General features: G+C 45.9%; 1 protein-coding gene across 2 annotated transcripts in view; it reads right to left on the minus strand.

Annotated features, from left to right (window-relative positions):
- Positions 1-21,914, minus strand: part of SHROOM3 (shroom family member 3) — a 109,067-nt gene that overhangs the window by 73,316 nt on the left and 13,837 nt on the right. For both annotated transcript variants that reach the window (XM_074542132.1, XM_074542131.1), the window contains exon 2: positions 3,130-3,284. In XM_074542132.1, the coding sequence (XP_074398233.1) occupies positions 3,130-3,284 (155 nt within the window). The remainder of the gene's footprint in view (positions 1-3,129; positions 3,285-21,914) is intronic.

The following is a 21,914-nucleotide window of genomic DNA, read 5'->3' on the forward strand; positions in this document are numbered from 1 at the left end:
TGCTGAGGACAGTAGGCCAGCCTTGTGCTACAAAATCCAGCAAACTGGTCTCTCCAGTTTCCCATTGTGATTCACACCGACTGCTCCAAATGGGCAAATCCTGAGCAAAGCGGCCTCCCCAGCACCAGCCTGTGAATTCCTCAGGCCTGACGAAACTGGTCGTTGTCGTGCCCCTGGTGAGAGACATTTGGACATTTGTCGCCAGCAGTGATTGAGGCACACTGAGTCACTCCCTGGGCTGCAGAGCAGCTCCTGCTCCAGCTGCTTCTGGCCTCAGCACGATGGAGTGAGCACCAGCAAGGCCCCTCAGAGCACACCAGCTGCAGGCCTGAGGTGTGCAGGAATGAACACACATATCTGAGTCCATTGTCCTGGAAATGAATGGGCAAAACCAGTGAGGAATGGGCAGAGAGGCAGGATCTGGCTTTGGGAACAGCCTTTGAAACAAGGGAGGTGTGAGCAGCTGTGCTAAAGAAGCAGAGAAAATGGAACATTTGAAAACTGTCACTGAGGGCCTCTGAGCTGGGGACAAGACAAACAAAATGCAGCTAGAGAGCATCTGTGAAAACTGTTCAGCATTTATCTCCCAAATAAAGATCCTCTTAGGGAATAGGCACAGGATTTACTTAACACTGGGGCTCATTAGAGCATTCTCTGCCTCTGCCCTGCTATAAGTCTGTGAGCAAGGAAGCAGAAAGTGTATAAATTCACAGCTTCATGTCCCTCCTCCAGCAGGTTCCTCCCTGGGAGCAGCAGGACATTTGCACAGGAGTGAGAGGCAGACTGTGGTCCTCATGTACTAAATACTCTGGTGCTGGTCATGTGAGACAGATAATTTTTCTTATTGTTACTTATTGTAGCCTTTTATCTTGCCCTGAATTTTCCCTAATTTTGCCTTCACATTCCCTTCTTTCAAACTATTCCCACCTTGTCCCTCCACTACACTGATCAATCAAACCTGAGTTGATGAAGACTGATGATGACACATCAGTTGTGACATTCCAAGGGAAGTACCACATCATTGCATCAGCCTGCAGATCTGCAAGGTGTTGTAACATTTACTTTTGCTTAGTAACACATGGAGAGGCTCACCCTTTAAGTACAAAAAGCTTACCTTTGTCCTGAAATAAAAACCAAGATTAAATAGCAATCTGAGTATGCTGTGTGGACTATGCCACAATACATGTGATTTAAAAATGTGTGCTTTCTGTCTGGTATGATGGTTGGTGTCAGCATCACACAGTTACAGAGAACTTCTCAGGTTTTCCTTTGGAAAACAAACAGCTAAACCCTCAAAAACACGCTGACCTGGAATATGCTCTGCAGAGAGCCAGAAGCACATACACCAAGCAGACTTGGCTGTTGTTGGTATATGACTTGTAAGGAGTAAAGTCCATGTCTGTGGAAGTTTGTGTCACCCCATAAGAAAGAGTTTCTGTGAAAACTGAGAGCACTGAAAAATTCAGGTTACAAACAGGTCAGGGAGTATTCAAACTACTGGTATTTGCAGCAAGCAACCCTAATCCAGTTCAATTCAATCATTATGGCAAGTTTACAAGCATCATCACCACACGCATTTCAAAAATACTTTATTTTCAGATGATGTAGTACTGCAGATCTCCAGCCAACCATTTTATCTCTTCTTACCTTCTAGAACTGGAGACGAAATCTCTTCTTCTACCCTGGCCAGTGTGCTGAGTCTGGCCACTTGTGGTGATGGAGTGAATTCAGAGAAACTTGTGACCCACTGCCCAGGGAGCAGTCAGGACCTCACATTTCCTGATTTTTGCTGCTTTCATGCCAGCACTGCAGGGTGAGCTGAGATTGGGTCAAATTACATGAAGGCTGGGCTCTTAGCTCTTAATTGCAATTTTCCAGTTCTAAACGTATGGGTTATCACTGAGCTTTAAATGTGCACAATGGATTCAAAGTACCTTGGCAAGGGGATGGTATGTGAATGTAATACCTCTAAAAGTTAATGTGCTTGATCCTTCTATTGGTGATGAATGAAGCCATGCAAGACTCCCAACCAAATTTTTTTCATGTTCACTATAGTAATTCAATCCAGAAAAGCATCAAAACCCTTTGCATTTCTTTAAAGAGGAAAAAATAGGTGGAAAGGTGTTGGGAAAATAAAAAATGCAGAGAAACTATTGCATTGCAAAACAAACAGGTTCTGTTTCCACAGTTTTGCTAAGGTAGCTTGAATTAAACATTTGGATTAAAATCTACATAGGCTTAAAGTAAAAACCAAATCCAAAAGGTATTTTTGGAAAACACTCAAATTGCAATGAACTTCTTTTGCAAATCCTCTCCCAATGGGCGCACAAACCATGTAATAGTTCTGTACATGAATATTCAAAATTTGCCGTAAGGTTGCCTAAAGATGTTTTAGTTAAACAACCAAAGAGAGTCAGCAAAAGCACAAAGTACAGCCCAGAGAGCAGGAGGGTGCTGTGCTGATCTTTACCCAGACTTCTTTTTGCCCAAGTGTGGAGCTTGAGGACAGAGCTCTCCATAAAGTGATACCAGCTATCGCTTAACTGGCACAGAAAGAAACTGGCCATGGCCACAGCAAAAGACATAGGTAGCACTGCTGTTAAGGTTTAAAAAAAAAACAACACAAATTCCAGACCCAAACATCTTGGATTCAAAATCCTCTATCACTTACCTGCAGAACACCTAACAGCTCCAAATCTTGATGAGGCCAGTGGAAATCTTTGTGCTGCCACAGCAACAGTGACAGCGTGCAGCAAATGAGGCAAGAGCTATGTACAGAGCTGTCACCCTTTGGCAGGGAGCCCCAGGGGCACGGGAGGAAGATGGCACATCACTGAACAGGGATCCTGGAATGTCATGTGCACATTGCAGGAGTTCCCTCCACACGGCAGGGGAGCAGTGCAAGAGAAATGTGTGTTTCACGAGCTTGGACTTGTCAGTGACAAAGGAGCCCTGGAGATATTGGTGAAAGAACAAGCATTTGCCCGTGGGCTCATGCCTGTGCTCTCAAAACAAGGCTTGTGCTCAGATTAGGCCGAGCCGTAGGGCTCCAGCTGGAGAAGTGAGGGGCACGGCTGGGTGGCCTGTGGGGCAGGAGGAGAGCAGGGAATGACTGTGGCTCTCGCCTACCTGCGGACGACAAGCTTCAGCTTCTTGTAGGAGCCTTTCACCAGGGAGATGGCCTCTCTCCTGGAGCTGCTCAGCTCCACCTCGTTGATGTTCACCACTTCATCACCAGCCTGCAGTTTGGAAGGCAGGGAATCTGCCTTCCCTCCCTCTTCAATCTGCACAGGAGAGAAGGGAGAAAGTGAGACGTGCCTGACACGGTTTGGCTTTCACCTGCAGAGCTGAGAGTGTGCTTCTGCTCAAGAATTGATCTACCAGCCCCAAACTCTGCTCTTGGATTAAAAAAAAACCCTTTGTCAGCCAGCTCACTCAAAGGTCTGTGCTTGCCACCCCTACATTTCTTATAGAAGTTAGTTGGAATCAGCAGCCAGATGAGCTCTGCCAAGAAGCACTGCTTAGAATAAGCCTGAAAAGTCTTTGGTATTTGGAAGCAGTGAACTCCAGCAAAACAGCCATGGAACGCCTCTTGATAAGAGCACCCAGGCACCAGCCCAAGGGCAAAGCCAGGATTAGAAGAGCTTGGATGTGATTTTGTTTGTTCAAGCTCCCCTTTGGGATCCAGATTCCTGATGAACTACAGCTTCTTTCTTACTGGCCAGCAGCAAAGCAGGAGCACTCAGGTGTAGGTAGTTAATGAAGTGCAGCATCTCTGTAGGGTTTTTCAGCTAGGGATAGAAAGAAAGTAGATGATTATTTGAATTTTATGAGAAAGTAAGCAGTCTGCTCCAGGCTATGGAGTGGCAAGGCTAGAAGCAGAGTGCCAGGGCACTTGCCTCTGCTTTGTACGGCCCATCATGTACACAGTGTAGTGACTCCCCATCCGTGTGCCAGTAGAAATACACAAGGCAAAGAAGAAAATCTGGCCCAGGATCTGGGAATTGCAGCCTTGTGCACTGATGCACTCTCTCTGCAAAGGCATGCACTAGCATAGCAGAGGGCCAGGTTAGGCACTGCAAATGCTGAGTTCCAGGAGACTCGGGAGGGCCACCAGCTCCAAGTGCAACTGATAATTACTTTGACCACAAAACCTGCCACCACAACTCCTGCTTTTCGAAGCACCCTGCAGTCCCTGCTCAACAGAGGCTGTGACCTGTGTTAGCAGATGCCACGGGACCCACACGTTCCCTCCTGTGGAACATCTCCTGGCACAGCAGAAGTAGAAGCACTTCCTTCAGGCACTCACCTCCCCAGACATCCTGCTGACACAAAGGGATGTGGCTGCATTGGCTCTGCCTCAGATGCAGGCAGGAAGGGCAGCTGTGTGCAGGGGTGAGATTTCCGGGGCAGTGGAATTGCAGGCATGCCTTTGGAAGTTGCTTTTATTCCAAGTCAGGCCAAGCAGTGTGTAATTAAGCCATGCCCCAGACATGTAACTCAGCACATGCAGACGCGCTGCCCAGGTTTTTACCAGGGCATTAGTTTCGGTGTTGAATGGTGGTTTCTCACTGGCAAAGGTGGTCTGCTCCTCCTAAGCAAGGAATTCCAGCCCAGGTACCTTCTAAAATGTAAAATCTGACTTCCCCAAACATCAGTCAATAAAGTCTCCAAACCCCCTACAAAGGGAGGTAAAAATCATTGTCATTCATTTTACCAGGAAGTCATTCCACTCATGAATGAGTTTTTTCTTTTCTTCTTAAGAATGAATAAAACCACAGGAATGAGCCTTCCCATAAAGAGCCTTGTATCACAATTACCAGGAAGGGTGAGAGATGAAACATTAGCCCTTGCTGCCAGTATAAATAAATAACAAACGAAAAATGCAGTATTGCTGCAGTTTATTGCTGCTGTAAAGCAGAACAGGTGGGTATCATTTCAATGAAATACAATAGTGGGGTACTAGGGGTTAGATTAACTTGTGATATAGTCAACAGAAGGGATTTTATGTTTGGTTTTGCTTTATGTTACAGCATGTATACTGGAGAAAAGTGCTGCTTGGAAAAATATGTTTTGTAACAAATACCAGCTACTTCAAAGGCTGTGATACTCATCAGAAGTATTTGTATTCATTTGTGCCTGGAGGAACCCTAACCTTAAAAAAATCAGCAGAATTATGATCTGTGATTTATCATCTAATAATTCCAATTGTAATTATATATTTGAGGTTTTTCACTTCACAGGAACACTTTTAAGGTTGTCTTTACAACTACAGGGGCTAGACCTTCCTTTTTCTCCTTTTGCAGTGAAAATGGACATTTGGATTCTTCCATTTCCACCTTTATAAAGAATGTGAAATCAAACACTTTGAGGGAAGACTAAACCCTGCAATACTTCTGATCATGCTGATAATGTTATTAACCAGTCTGAAAGAAATCTTTCTTCAAATCCTGATGCATTCCAGCTTATCCCTACACCAAGGGCTCTTAAACTGCAGCCTGCAAAGCCAAGCAGCCAGCCACAGTACCAGAGTAAAGGATGCCTTGAAGGAAAGTTTGTTAGCATGGGTAGAGTCATCTGCAAGTTACTCCAGAGGCTGGAAGTGAACTGCTTTGCTCCTGTGTGCTTAAACTGTCCATGAGCAAGACCTAAAACCAGACCCACATGCTGCCTTTGGAAGGTTTAGGTGGCAGCTTCAAACCTGTATTACTTACAGACTTAGAGAGAATACAAATGGAGATGTGGACTGACATTTTACTGTTGACACTCTTCTCTCATCTATTACTAACCTGTTAGCATCCTCATCTCTCATCTACCCAGCTGGGGTTACCTGCATACAAATCCCTGAAAGTTCCTGGAAGAAAACATTCACAACAGGCCTGTGACCTGGTACTGCTGCTCAGAGAAGCAAAAAAGGCAAAAAGACTTATAAGGTTCCATCAAAAGTCCAAAGCTAAGCTCAGATGCTCCATGTCCATTCTTCATTTTTGCATGCCTCTGAAAATATTTATGTTTAAGGAGTGGTGAAATTTCCTGGGGAGGATTGAGTGATTCAAACAAAACGAGCTGCACTATAAACACAAAGCTCTATCACAGTGTAACAATTATCACCAAAGCAAACAAACCTCACCATGCAGGTAACCTGGTTAAATGAACACCTGCTTTGCTGTACGAGGGCGCACGGAGCCCAGGGTGGGATGTGCTGGAGGCACAGAGCAGAGGATGGGAGATGTGCGCACGCCATGCAGCCACAGCAGCCAAACAGCACCACGTGGAGACCACCTCTGCCTGTGGCTCCCTGCTCTGACCCACCCTGGGCGCCAGATCTCCAGCGAGTGGAAGTGGGAAGGTGAGCTTTCCACTGTTCCCTAAATCCCCAGTGCATCTCAGTGCTGTCACTCAGCCAGGGCACAGCCTGCAGTCTGCTGTTTTCAGTGTGCAAGTGGAGCAGACACAGCATTGCCAAAACCACCCTCAGCAGTCACTTGTGTCAAAAATGTGATGGCCATAAGCTACAGGACCTCGTGCAAGGGGCCAATCAGTAGCCAGCAAGACCTCTTGCAGTTTATTTAAGCTGAGAAAAACAAGGTGAAATGCAGCCAGCACACCTTGTGGGTATAATGATTGTCACTCATCCATCAGGAGCAGGAGGAGCCAGCGGGAGCCAGCCAGGGATTGGAATTTTTTTCCTTTTGGCTGAATTAGGCCAACTGCTGTGCCAAGTCAAGTTATGAAAGGTGACTGACAAGTATGGGGTAGAGGAATACCTGAAAATCAGCCTGGCTTTGAACCTTTGGGGCTGGTGCTTACTGCACGTGCTGTGACCAGAGCCTAGGCAGTGCCAGGAGTGGAGAACAATCCCTTGCCCTTGAAATCAGCAGGAACATCTGTACAGCAAAACATGTCAATAGCATAAAGACTCTTGTTTTCCATCCGTCAGTTTCCCTCCGGGAATGGACAAAATTGTTCTACTTCCTCTGTCCTGTCTAATTAATATGTGAGTGCTCTGTGGGTGGTGATGATCCAGATCCTGGCTCTTATTCCAGATGTCTCTGCAAATCCCTAGCTCCCGGGCCCTGGCCCTGGGGAGAGTCCATGCCAATTAGAAACATGCAACAGCAAAGTATTCCTTTCCTGAGGAAGTTCCAGACAGGATGGTTCCCATTTCTTGTGAAACCCCAACAAACTTCTGTGATTCCAGCATGTCCCACACCTCCTCATTTCTCCTGTTTATCACAAAGCCATCTAGCCAATTCTGTCAGGCTCTTTTGGAAGGAGAAGACAAGGAGCTCCCTGCCAAGCTGGCCTCTCCTAAAATGCACCCACTTGAAAAGGCCTCCAGAGTCTCCTTGGGCTGATGCAAACTCCAGTCCTGCCGTTGTCTTTTCTGCAGCAAAGCCTTCCATGCCCACTGCCCTCTGCTGAAAATCCCAAAGGCCACCCCCAGTCCTGCTTTGCATGAACATTCCAGACCATTTTCTTGCATTAGAGGAGGCTTCTTGTCACTCAATAGATCCTGCAGGAGACTTCAAACCCATGTGTTCCCCCTTTTTTTGGCTTACTGTAAAAGCAAGAAGTTGCTTAAGCAGATCACCAAGGATACATAAGACTTAGTACTGCTGCCTTTTGTTTGGCTCACTATGGTTACTGTAGGTTCAGAGAACACTGGCTAACTGAGAGCCTTTCTTGGTTATTTTAAAGAAGTTTTCTTTATTTATGCCTCTCTTCCCTTTCTTCTAGGAGCTTTTGTAAAAACAAATTCTCTGCAGCTCTTAAGATGGATTATTCCATCTTTGTGTCCTTTCTATGGTGAATAGTACATGTGATTCTGAAACTGTAAACTTGCTTGAGTTTCTCAACAAAAAAGAGGAGCAATCAAGCAATGATGTGTGCACGCTGATGCATGCAGTTGCACAGGTGAGAGCAGAGCCATGCAGCCGGTCAGGACAGTTCCTGGGGGACACCTGGAGATGCCCTGGAAAAAGCAGCAAGCCAGCACAGCAGGGTGTTGACAGAAGCAGCAGCAATTGCTATGACAAACTGCTGCCCTTTTCGTGTCAGGTATTATAATGATGGGAAGAGAAGCGTCACATATGAACTGCTGGAGGTGGCTGGTCTGAATTCCTGAGCTGCTGAAGATTTTATAGGAACTGACAGGGTGAAAGAGGAAGCAATTTCCCCCCATGAAGGAATAGAGAGAGGGAGCATTCTCCGATGCAAGGAATCCCTGACTTTCCCAGGAGCAGCATTACAGAAAAATCTTCTCTGCTTTAGAGCTCTTGTTTTCAAGTATTTCACTGGAACCATTTCCATCCTTTCCAGTAGTAAGATGTGTTTCCTTTGAATCTGGGGTTCATCTCTTCACAAGGTCATCAGCACCAGTGCAATGTGAGGGAAAGGGTGGAACCAGAAAATCTGACTGTATTCACTCCAAGTTCAACAGCCAAGGTTTTAGTCACTTTTCAGAGCCCAGACTGGAGCTTCAAACTGGGAAGACTGGGATGTTTCATTTCCCTGTGCACTATGAGGTGTAGCAGAGCCACACCAGACCACTTGTGCATTGCATCCAGTGCAGAGCAGGGCACGCATATTTTGGCTTGCTCAGAAAACTCACTGAGTTGCTGAATTGATGTGGGCTTTGTGTTGGAGATTTTTAATCCCCTGTGGAGTTCAGAGATGGTTCTCAAAACCCAAAAACAAAGTTGCAGAGCTGCTGAATGTCTCCAGAGGATATGCTGCTCCCCTCGTTCAACCTTAATGCCATGTCACAACTGGGGGGCAGTGACATGCAGCAGACAGAAATTCCTCCCCATTGTCCCCAACCTCTGTGTCAGCCGTGACAGAGCAGTTAAGACAATTCAATCAAGAAATAGTTAAGTCAAAGGTCTCCCCCTGGAGCCATGTCTCTGTTGGATTTCCCCATCCCTGATGCATCTGGAGAGAATTCAGCTATTGCCATTTACTGCAAGCTAAGGAAAGAGTTTCCAAATTAGTTATTGTTTTATGCTGCAGCTGAGTAAGGAAGGCTTTTTTTGTCATAGTGTTCTGCACTGTTCTACAATAACATTTCTGCTCCCAAGGACAAAGCATAGTAGTGTGCTAATTTATTCCAGGTGATCATACAAGGTTCATATTGAATGACTGCACCTTGAGAGGCTGAACTTGTTTCAGTGGAAGAACAAATTAAACTCCACAGTTTTGAAGGGTTAGCAGTGCTCTGAAACCTTTGCAATACTTTAAAGCAAACCTGTTCTTTAACACAGGCAGAAGAAGGCATTTTCTCCCCCACTCAGCCTGAACATGCTGATGAACACCCAGGATGTGAGTGCAAGTGGCACAGAAGGTACAGGGACTGTGGGCACCAAAGCTGCAATCCAGCTGCAGATATGCCAGTGGGATCTGTGCAGGAGCAGTGCAAGTTACTGACAAGTGCTGAGGATTCAAGGTCATTCCCAGGACTGCCCTGCAGGCTCCAACACTTCCACACCTTTCCATTTCCTGTGTGATTGTTTCCTGTCCTGGGAGCAAGGTTAATCTCAGCAGCCAGCCCCTCAGCAAAAAGTGGCAAGAAGTGAATGGAAAACAGATTGCTGGCTTGGGCTCCAAGAGATAAGGAGCCATGCCTGGATGAGTTTGCGTCTGACTCCTCTTGGTGACTCTAAATTCCTAAGCCAGTGGAGGAAAGAAGGCTTAGCTCTTAAGATAATTTTCCACCTTCTTAAGCACAAAACTGCTAGGCTCCCACAGAGATTTCTACATTTAAAAGAAGAAGGGGCAGGGAAAATCAAGTCTTCTTTCAACTAATGCACAAAGAAAGTTGGCCTGTGATGCAGCTTGGATTCGGGCCTTCAAGAAGCATCCAGGATCTTTTCTGTAACAGGAGGCAAAACCAACAATACGTTTTCTCCACCCCTCTTGGATTATACAAGACAAGGAACTAATCTGTGTTTGCTGTGGGCAACGCCTCGAGCTGTATAAGGTCCCACCTTCAGAGGCTCGGTACAAACACCTCATCGTGGACAATTCCTGCCCCAAGCCCTGCAGCTTTGAGAAACAGAGGCATGGAAAACAGATGTGGGAAAGCTGTGATGATTGAGCAGAGAGGCAGCACCAAAGTCAGCTCTCAGCTACACATGGGCGACACATGGACTGAACCTCTGGGCAGGGAGAAGAGCAGCTGCAGGACAGGGCACAGCCAGCTGGTTCTCAGCCAGCATAAATCCATCACCACAGCCTCCTCCCGCCTTTCCCTCCTGTTGCTTACAGCCCACTGGAAGTGGGCGAGGCAAGGAAGGGCTGAGGCACACCTGGGTCAGCTACGGAACAGCGATGCCAGTGCAGGTGCAGAGCAGTTCTTGCCCTGTGAGGCCCCACTTCGTCCTGTTCATCCTCTGCTTCCTGCTTCCAGCTCCAATCCCAGCCTGCAGAACACACCCTGCCCGTGCTCCTGGGAATCAGAGCCTTACTTCTCTGCTCACTGTTTGGTTTTTGCAAACAATCCATTCCAAGCATGCCACAGAGAGCATAGCACCAGGTGACACAAATACTGGGGCCTGGAGCACGTTAACTTGATCCTGTTTGGTCTGCGGCGATTATCGGCCCGTATCAGCTCAAGGGGCTACAAGAACTCATTCCCTGTTCCTCTGTTGTAGCTGATACAGCTCGCCCCTCTCCAGAGCACACAAAGCCAGTGGCTGCACATGGCTGAGAGTTAATATTTGCTTTGCAAGGGGAGAGTTAAAAATAGCTGTTTGCCAAAGAGTCTGCTGGAAAGGTCTTCTGCTCTGCCCCAAACACACCCAAGGATTCTTTTTTTTTCACCCTGCTTTGCCATCCTGCCCCCAACCTCACAGTGCTCCCTCACATTTCTCACAAGGTTTCAGCAATTAAAATCCAGTCCCTAGAACATTTTGACAGCAAGTCCATTTAGCCTAGGCAAGAGGCTGTCAAACTTGTGGCCAGCCAGCACAGGAGACAGCACTGCCTCACAGCTGTGAGTCTGTGGCACTCAGTGCTCCTCACTCAGTGCCACACATTCCTCAAAAATGGACATGGGCCTGTGGAAGCAGCTGTAATTACTAAAACTGAGGTAAGGTGCTGTTCAGGGACTGCCTGAACCCTATGAATCTTAGGATATACATCAGTGGCATTAGCTGTTCCCTAGTCCTTCCCACAGGCACTTGCACAGAGCACACACACCATCCCCAAACAGCCCTTGTGGTTGCAGCCTATCCCTCAAACTGTGGGATGCTATGGACTACCATCCACTCACAAAAAGGTTAAAGGTGCAAGAATTGGCCCACCCCAAAATGCCCCTGAGTGCAATTGGATCAGTTTAGGCACGTGTCGTTATGTTTTGCTGTTGGCTGATTATTTGCTGTGCACTGCAAGGCCTTCTGTACCTTCTGTCCCCTCCCTCTGGCTGTCCTCACCATCTAGGAAAGCAGACCAGTTGGAGATGTGTCCTCAAAATTGTGTTTGTTCCCTACTCCAAGGACAACTTTCCAAGGTTTGGGAAAGCCAACCCTAGCATCACAGGAAGAGCCATAGAAGGAAATTCAGTCACTGCTTTAATCTCCTGGCTGTTCTAAAATCAAGGCACAAATGGCAGTGTGCCCTTCTCTACAGGATGTTTAACAAGTCTTCCCAGACTTTTGTATTACTGTTTTTATACTTGCTTTTATGACCTATATTGCTGTAACCCCCTGAGGCTTGACAGGGTGGCCAAGTGCCAGGAGACTTGTTTGGGATTGTCTCATTTTGGGTTAACTGGAAAATACTCCCAGGTAAGAAAATATAGCTGAGATGTACACACCTGGGATCAGTTTGGAGGAGAAAGGAGACAATCAGCAGCTCTCAAAGGACAGTTGTCAAGGTTCTTTTTCATCACAGGATTAGGCAGTGAACTTCCTGCCTTGGCATATTGCTCACATGGATTCAAAGCAGAAATGTCAAGAAAACCCACCCTGCAATCAGGTAATTCCATAAATTAGGTGAATATAAAGCTATGGGATTTTCTGGCTATTGGAACAGGTAGTACTTATCTTTCCTGTAGACAGATTCTTGGCCCCAGCATGGCCAGTTACTGCTTTTGATGTTTGCCACTTCTCTTTCCCTTATTTCCCTTCCCCAATATTAACACTTCCATTATACCTATTATAAATAGCAATAATGATAGTAATGAAAACAGCAGTAATCATCCTCAAGAACTTTCCTTCCATTAGCTAATTTGGCCTTTCAACACCATAGGGAGACAGCAGGAAGTATTGTTCCTAAATTAGAGAGGAATAAAAACAGGAGCCATGTTTATGTAACTTTTCCAGGGTCACAGAAAGCACCACACAGCAGATCTGGAGCCCCTGCTCTGACTGAGGTGATGCTGTGCTGATGCCAAGCCAGACTCCTTGCCTTTAATATTCCATCCATGTCCCCAGCATTGGGGCATTGTCTCTCACAGCACTGTTCCCTTTCCTACAAGCATGAGGAAGTGCTCTTGGATGTCCTTCCATCATTATTTCTGGCTTCCCACTTGTCTCCACAGGTTTAATTCTCCTCTGTTTGCTGTGGTTATCCTCTCCCTCATGATACTATCACGTGCCTTTTTACCTTTTGCCCTTCTTTATCATGCTCTTCTTCCTCCCTGAGCCCAGTGATACAAAACATTAACCACTAAACACTGTATATCTGAGAGGAAATAAAAATAGATCATGCAGCAGAACCATGCTTGATGAATCAACTGGAGCTCTTGCCAGGATTCAATAGCTGCTGAAGGGATTTAGGGATGCACTTCTCCCTCATTTTAATGAGAATCAGACGTCAACATTTTTAGTCACACTTTGAAGATCAAAGCTTAGAGCGGCCAACAGCGAATAAAACCCAGCTGAACATTCAGAGAGGCGTCCTTCAGGGCAGGAGAGTACCTCTGGCACCCTTAGGGATGAGCAGGAAAAGCCAACAGACCCTGCAGAGGGAGCTGAGCCGGCTCACCCAGCATCCTGACTCGGAGCCAGGTCACATCCCTGCCCAATGCCACAGCCACGGCTGCCCTGGGACAGACAACAGCACGGGGCTCGGGGCCACGGTGCCGCCACAAAAGAGGAATTTCACAGCCCGAGCATGGTCATCACATCACTCCTGGCAAACCCTTTCTTCATTCCCCCAGCCTTCTGCAATTACTGTAAGTTCTTCTCAAGTGAATTTAGTGCCCATGAAAGATGCCAGGCTCGCAGCCCGGGAGATTGCTTTTCCTTGCCTGCAGATCAGCTTGTCACCCCTCCTCCCTTCCACCTTCTTCCATTTCTTTTGTCTCCAAGGCAGACTCGTCCTCTGAGATCTCCAGGGATGGTCAGCTCCACAGATCCAAGTGCAGCAGCTAGTTTTATAGAACGGGCATTTCTGTGTAGCAGGCTCTCCAAATGGAAAAGAGCACGGGAAATGAGGCGCTTGTTCTTGCTCTGGTCGTTTGGATGTCTTGAGGTGCCTCCTGGTCTTCCTGAGAGCAGGAGAGATGGAGCAGCGCTTGGGAGGATCTCCCTGTGAGGGATGCCCAGCCCTGGCCGCTTCGGCCTGCGGTGACTTTCCCTGTCCTCTGCTGCCACCCCGCGGCTGCTCCAGGGAACAACTGCTTCTCCACGGAACTCATTTCTCAGAGGAAATAATTTTTCAGTTATTACTGGTGTTGTGAAAATAGAGCAGTGCTGCACTTGAGCCACAGAAAGTACCTGAAAGGTTCAAAGGCAGGTGCTTGAATAAATTTTATTATGTGGGAAAGCGAGAATAAACTGTTTAAGAAGTGGTATTTACCTTATTCCTCAATTTAAATTCTGAAAACCCAGGCAGGCTCATCAGGAGATGCTGCAGTCCTCTGTCCACGTACAAAATGAGAGGGAAGGGGTCCTGACCCCTTTAGCTTGCCTGGCTGATATTTTTCAGTGCTTCCCACTCTGCCAGACATGATCTCTGAGGTCTGTTTTTCCTGATAGTATCGTTCACCTTGTGGCTCAGAGCACATTCCCTAGGAGTTTGTCCTGAAAGTACCTTATGCTGCTAAAAATTATTGAACATTCATGTTAATAAGCACTGAATTAATTTTGTTGGTGCTCCGTGTCAATTCTTTAACTACTGCCCAAAAGCCCCTGAAATTCCCTGTCCACATGTCAGCAGAAATGTCTTTAACCTGCATGGGAGGGTTTTTCACCAGCTCAAGAAATGCTGGAGCAATCTGGAAACTAAGATGATAAGAGCAGGCTTAGCTGGTGATTAACAAGGCATTTCAGAGCATTCCGGGAACTTTCTTGTTGATTTTATACTGCAGATACGGACATAATCCTGCAGAAACTGACAGGGTGAGAGAAGAAAGGCATTTGTTCTGTTCTGCCTCTAACACAGTCCCTTCAGATATGGGTGACAGGGACAGGTGCTCCCTAAAGCCACTCTCACAGTCATCTGCAGCACCTCTCCCTTTCTTAGCCTGAATCCTCTGAAGTGGCCACATCCTGCTTGGAAATGTCTTATCCAGACATTTTAGGGAGGGGAATTTATACCTGCATTTCCAAGCTTATTCATTTACCAAGCCAAACACTTTTTGGCAAAACTATTTTTAGCTGCAGTAGACACAGAGATTAATTCAGCTGCAGTTCAGGTTGAAGCAGGTCCAAGTTTCCAGCGCTGTCAGGTGCCACGGAGATGGATGAGGTAAATAGACCTGTAAAAACACCAGGCACTTTGCCTGCTGTCTTGCTCCTTCCTGCTTGCTTTGGATTTACACCTTGCCCTGCATCTCCAGGATGACATGTACATTCCTTTCTAGAGGAAGGGTTTCAAATTGTTGTTTTACCATATTGTGCCAGGGACAAGTCCCACACAAGCACTGCAAACACAAATTGAACACACACATTCCCTTCCTGCCTTCTCCTCCACTTGGCCCCATTTCCTGATTTCTCACAGTTCTCTTCATGTTTGTTAGGGTTTTTTTTTTGCTGCTCTTCTGTTTCCAAAAATGTCATTGAAAATAAACTGACAGAACAAACAGCTCCGAGGTTCCCACTAACAAGGGCAATGAGAAATGATGTTTTCAGCTCTCAGCAGCGAAAGGCCCCCGATGTCAGGAAAGAATTGGATTACAAAGATTTCGTACTCCAGTTTTATATCTGGCTCAAAATGAGCCCCAACTCCTGCATCATGAGAAGGCCATTTGGCTCGCCGGCCTCCTCTCTTCTTGCACATAATGCCAGGTTCTGGAGGTATTGTTACAGATGTGGTGATGATGAACCTCTGGGTAAAAATAGCCCTTCTGTTTTCTTAGCTTCAGCCTTAAGCATTGAAAAAATAATATTCCTGCTTCACATTTTTACACAATGCACTGGAAGCTTTACCCTCACATCCTGGGCTGGAAGGAGGAAGGAGAGGAACAGGAATAACTAGAAAGGAAGGGAATGTGCCTGCTAAAGGCAGCCACTACACAGAGGCCAAACAGCATTTCTTTACTTGCCATAGCTCCAGGGGATAAGGCAGCAGGCACATGTTTTTATAAGCTGAATTACACATTAATGAAAATCCCAGGACATTCCTGAAAGAGTGGAGGCATTAGTGGCAGCTGGGCAGCTGGCCAAATTCCAGTGTAGGTAGCGACACTGTTTCCCCATGGTCTCCCGGCCACTTCAGTGAATGTGCTCAATTGTTTCAGCTCCAAGAGGCTCCACAGCTTCTCTGGGATGTACAGTTCTCCGGGATAACATTCTCACTTAAGGAATCTTGGTGGAATTTAAAAATAGGTCCTGTGAATGATGACAATGTCCTTTCTGGCAAACAATTTTGCAACAACAGCTTTGAGACAAACAAGCTGCAGAAAACTTGAATATTGCGTAAAAGTTCCAAGAGGAAAGAACAAAAAGTTCACTGGAAACCTCAAAGCAGAAATAGTGTGGCAGACACTGCTTTGTTTGGAATTAGTTTTATTAATATCCCTCCAGGGATTTGAGCAGGCATTGCTAAATTCAGTGTATGCCTTTTTCATTTCATGGGGTTAGGATGAAGCCTATACAGAAGTGTTACTGATGGGTAAGGCTTTATAAAGGGAAGGCCTTGCAACAGGGCTCTGGCCTGTTCCTTAGGCTAAGGAGAAGGGAGTGACTCAGCTGGAATAGAGGGATGTGAGAGACCACATCGTGGTGAATGCTGGCTGGTTCACCTGGGCTTGTTGTGCCTTGAACCTGCATGAACTGGCACGGTTTTGGCAATAAAGAGCCCTCCTCTGCACTGCTTGGGGTCCCTTCATCACTCATTATCGCAACACAGAAGGATTCTTCAGGGAAAGTGTGCCTCTGTAAGAGGGCTTGGGATGGATATTTCCTTTGCTATGGCTACAGATGGCCAGCTGCAACCCTTCCTCCAGGCTTCCAAATTTTTAAAGCTACTCTCTGAGGAAGTGTCTTTGTGTCAGCCGTGAAAAGCAAGCACTGCCTTGTCCGTATCAAAGCAGACTGTGGTGGACTTGTGAAAAGCTTGGATGAGCTTTGAAGGCCAGCTCAGGTTCAAAGGGCCTGGCAGGAGATTTCCACCGGGAAATGGGACAACAAACCTTAAGGCTGCAAGTGTGAGTTTCCAGCTGTCCTAGCAGAGACTTTGAGGAGCACTGATATTAAACTGCTGCTGTTTGCTCTCACCCTTGCCAACATAATAATTAAAAATGTACAGTGCTGGCCCTTTGAAAAGCTGCACAGAGCACCAGTTCCAGTAAAATCCCAGCATCTGTTCCTCAAGCTGAATTAGGAACAGAGCCAGCTGATTGAATCTCCCTTTTGCTGACAGGACGGACCCCCAGATTTGAACAAAGCCTGAGCAGTTTGATCTCTCCTGCATTCTGGCCCTTACTGAGGTCAGGATTAATGCCTTCACTGCATGGAGAGACAAAATACTGAGTACAAAAACAGCACAGTGATTATGGTGGCCTCTTGGCTGTTCCTGTTGGGTTCTAGAGATTCCTCTTAAATTGCAGATGTAACTCTGTGCTGGTGTTTGTCTTCAGAGCTAAACAGTGTGCAATGCAGGGATGGAGACTCTCCTCTCTACTTGCCACTGGCATTGTCACCATTTGTCACAAGAACTGCCAAGTGTGGATGTCCATCTGTGGGGGAAGCAGGTTTCAATCACTGATAAAATCTACAAACCCCAGAGCCAGCCATGGCTTTCAGAGGAGCCCAGGCGACAGGGGCCGGTGCATGATCTCAGTGGTGTTTTGCACCCAGCCATCCCTGTCCTGACTGATTAACTGAGAGGGGACTCAAGGAGCGGCATGCAGTACTTAGCTAATTACACTGCCCCAGGTCTTTTGTCCTGCTGCCGCTGGATCGCCTCAATTGATTCTTTCAGGCCCTAAACAGCTTTGTGGGCTGCATGCCTGGGCAGAATGAGGTCTTTTGTCATACTTTAATGAACGAAAATGTTTTAAACCCTCTCCTTCTCCTTCGACTCCAAGTAGCAGCAAGGGTAACCCTGGTGCAAGGACAGAATGAACACGGTGTCCATCACCATGAACATCCTCCTCCTCCAAGGCTGTGGGAGCTTGCAAGCTTCCCAGCCCCAGCTATCCCATCTACCCAAGGCATGTATTGCCACCTCCATCTCCATGGACTACAGGGGATGTAAGCCTTAGAAGATTTTTAGAATACAGCTAAAAAAGTGTTAAATGTGTGAACATTCAGCATGATAACACAGGTTCATGAGTAGGTAATTCCTGCATAAACCAATCTGAAACTTTCCTTTTCTGGGGGAAAAATAATTAAAAATAAAAATTGCACCTTCAGTTTAATGTGTTCCCTTCAGCATCCAGCTACCGGTGATGTGTTTTTTGTAGTTCAACTGAAAACACTTAATATTCCATTTAAAACATGGGATTGGCAGCATCCCCACGAAGATCTCCACAAAATGTCTCCTAGTCAGTTAATCTAATATAATGAACACTTCCTCATATAATGAACACTTTCTCAGCATTGTCCTGAGTCATTAATCCTGGCACAGCCTCCCAAAGTACAAGCAGTAAAACATGGATGTCATGACCGAGCTATGAGCTGACCATGCTGCGCTCTACATGCCCATTCTCCAGAGCTGGTTATTTTTCAGCTGGCTGAGTTTTAGATGTGAATTAAAGTGATTAATAAATGAAAAGGCTCTTATCATCCATTCCTGTGCTCACAGTCCCTGAACAATTTTGCCCTGCCACTTGCCAATGAAGCTGTAATAGCTCCCTGCATATGCTTCATCACTTCATGGTCAAAACTTGTAATCTGAGTAATAAGGGCAAACCCCATTCCTTTCTCCCAGGGAATGGATGTGGGGAAGGAGAGAACACCTTGGGACTAACAAGCAGTTGTTAACCCACCGTGATCAGAAAATAAAGGCGTGCTGCTCTTTTGAGACTGCTGTTTACCCTGAATGGGCTCCACGTCAGATTTGTTCCCTCACAGTTCACGTAAGTTGGTTCCAGTGCCAGCTTGGCGTGTCTGAAACGCTAATTGTCTTGTTTCCATTTCACACATCATCATCACAGTAACATTTCTGGAACTGGGAGACAAATGCCAGTTTGACTGGAAGGCAGACTGAAACACAGCCAGAGAACCTGCAGGTTTAGTGCAACTCCAAATATAGCTTCTCCCTAGCCCAATAAAAAAAAGTACAACACTGGCAAAATTGCAGCCCTGTCCTTTGGTTTAAAAAGTACTGTTTCAGACAAGGGCTTTTGCTGAAATGCTAGCAATATGTTTAGGTGTCTACTTGTCCCATAAAAGCTTATTTAATTCAGGAAGAAAACAATAAAGGCCCAGGTCCCCAAATGCGCACAGGTGAAATCTGTTTGGAGTTAAGTACCAAAGCATGACATGTCAATACAGTTCTTTGCAGATTTTAAAATACTACTTTTTAAACCAGAATTTGACTATTTGATTGACAATGAATGAATAAATGCACATAGATGACGCAATGTGATAGGAAAATGCATTCAAGCAGTTAACACAACATTTCCCTTATCAGTCCAAAAACACAGACCAAGTTTTAATATCTAGTGGTCTGGCATGGTCTAGCTCCATTAGGTCAGCAGAAGGTTTAGAAGCTGGGCACAGACTTCACTAAATGCAGATGGTTCATTGTGTGCAGGGAATGAAAGCCATGAAATATATAGAGTCAAAGCTCCCCAAAATATTTTTGTCTAATACCCTTCATTACGCAGATTTTCCTACTGTGGAAATACATCCATGGTGGAGTTTAGAAACTTTCAGTTTTGAAACCTTTTTTCCAGCTCTGCAAGGATCCACCCTGCCGCCTAATCAGACTCTTCTGAGATCCCTTCCAATCTCACAAGCAAAGATGGAAGTGGCTGATCTTGAAGCAAATGTCTGCCAACAGATATTTCTCCTTTCTCTTTTGGGAGGATGATGAGAAGTGTTCTTTTTGCTTTCCTGAGGAGTATACTCTGAACAAAACCTGTGTGGCTTGCTATTTGGGCAGCACAAGGACTGAATAACCTGATGCATTTTTTAAAGTTTTTCTGCATTTTTTTCCTTGTCTCCTTCTCTTCAAAATGTCAGCTCAGCAGCTGAATGTCCTGCTGAAGCAGCACATGAAATTCTGTTCTAAGATGCTGAACACTGTGCCTGAGCTTTATGCCTAACCCTGCCTACCTGAATTCCTGGGTCTTTTCCTTGTGACAGAGCAATATGCCTAAGTAATTTGTTTTGTTCCTTAGGGACACATTATTCACTCCAGTGAAAGAAAAACACAGGGCAATTTCTCAGCTGAGATCCTGGTGCTGTTCCAGTATGACAAATGTGTTTATTTACACCAGCTAAAGCACTGGCCTCTGGAAATCATTGCTCCATGCGTTATATCTGGTGATTTTTATGAATCAGGGAGCTTTCTTGGGAATGAGGGGGAAGGCAATATTGAACCAGGATATGAGAAAGAGGTCCCGTGGCTCTTCAGCATCATACAAGTTTTTCTCCAGAACTCAAAAGAAAAAGGGCATAATTTATTTCCTAAGGCCTGGCCACACTGTCTGTAGCTCACACAAAGCACTCACTTCTCTTTCTCCCATCAGTAGCTAATTCCAAGTCCCGTTGTGGCCTGGGAAAAGCAGGAGAGGTGTGAAGCAAAGGAGTATCAGGGCAGGAGAGATTATTTCCCCTGCTTCTTGGAGAGAAGCAGCCCAGATAAAAAGTGTTGTTCTTGGATGCCATAGCACAGATTTGGGATATTGGCCAGCTCCCAAGGGTGTCCTTGGATGACTTTGCTGTCATGTCTCCATTTCTCCAGGCAGATAATAATGCTCATCCATGACACTTAAATAGCCAGAACCAAACTCTGCCCCAGTTACATCAGGGCACAGCAGAGGAAACACTGCTGACACCTCACTCATTCTTTCCAGGTTTACCACAGGAAATTCCAAGAGCAGATTACCACTCTGATGGTTCATCACGCTCCTCACAGAGGCACTCAAGAGTATTTCTTCAAAGCCCCTGCTGTGCAACACCCCAAAAAGCCCTTTGTGTCCATCTTATTCCCATCACCTACACCTAAGACTGTGTTATGTGTCTGCTCTTGTCTTGCACCTACTGTGTGCCAGCAGGAAGACCTCAAACGGCCCCAAAACAGAAGTTAGGTAACAGAGGGCACAAGTGAGGGCCCAAGGCAGGGCTGGATTGTAAGCAGCAGCTCCCTGGTCCTGCTGCAGGGCCCCTTCTCTTGAAGCACTCTGCTTTCCTCACTGCCCAGGAATGAACCTGCCCAAAGGCACAGCGCAGAAGGATCAGGCCTGTAAGCTGGTTTCACTTTTATTATTTGCTCCTAATCTCCGGTCGGTTCCCACGCAGGTTCTGAAGTATCGATCACCCCACAGCAAACGCTTCCAATGAACAATGGATCTGTGGTTAATGAGTCCCAGGAACTCCTCTCACCTTGCTCAAGCCCCTGGGGTGAGAAAGTTAAGTGCTCCTCTGCAAGCTCAAGTGACTGCTCACCATTTCCTTAATATTCCATCTCTTTGTGTTTTGCAGTTTGCCTTCTGCTGAGCTAATGTTTATTTTTCCAGAGAGCAGTTATTGTGGTAAACTGATATCACACCAGCAGTGTGGGAAATAAGACTTCATCTCCTGTACTTCAACACTTCATCCAGGAAGGCAAAGAGCCAACCTAAGAACCTTCCTTGTCTTTAACAAGGATGAAACCTTGTTGCTAGTGCAGTGGTGGTGGCTGTCACTCCTTGATGCTTACTGGGTCTCTCTCACCAGTGATTTTCCATTATTTAAATTGTGTATTTTTTTATAATGGAGAAGATATTGCATTCCCCTCATGTCAGTGTGGAAACCCCTTGGGCACATCAGCATCTGCTGCTGTTGTCTAGCTATTGGAACACCAAGACCTCCAGGAATATGAGTCTTTCTTGTTTGTTCACTTTAATCATTCCCTTGAGCTTGTTTTACTTTACCCACATAGGTAATATTAGAGAAAATAACGTGACTTGTGAGCTGAGAATGGACTAGGCCCCATTTGTGTGTTTGTAGACCTCTGCTATTCAAAACTGTGAAAGAAAAAAAATGTCCTTTTACTTTTTTGCAGTTGTGGAGAGCAGATGATTCTTTACGGAAAATACAACTCTCTAAGAATGTTTTCTTTTCTAATCTTGCTGACTAATCTTTCTTCTTCTAAACTTTTAATCTTGCTTAAGGAATAAATGTGTGATATTGTGTTAGAAAAGCCAATCAACTGCTCAGGCTCTAGCTGGGAAGCAATGTGAGTTCCCCTTTGTACAAGCTCCTCTCAAATGTGATTGTTTCCCCAGTGTCAAATTCCATGGATTTTAGCAGCTGAATGAGTACAAAATTTGACATGGTCAGAAACGTGTGCTTATAAAAACTTATTACCGC

This window comes from Zonotrichia albicollis, chromosome 5 (assembly GCF_047830755.1).
Source record: "Zonotrichia albicollis isolate bZonAlb1 chromosome 5, bZonAlb1.hap1, whole genome shotgun sequence".
In the NCBI taxonomy this organism is placed as follows: Eukaryota; Metazoa; Chordata; class Aves; order Passeriformes; family Passerellidae; genus Zonotrichia; species Zonotrichia albicollis.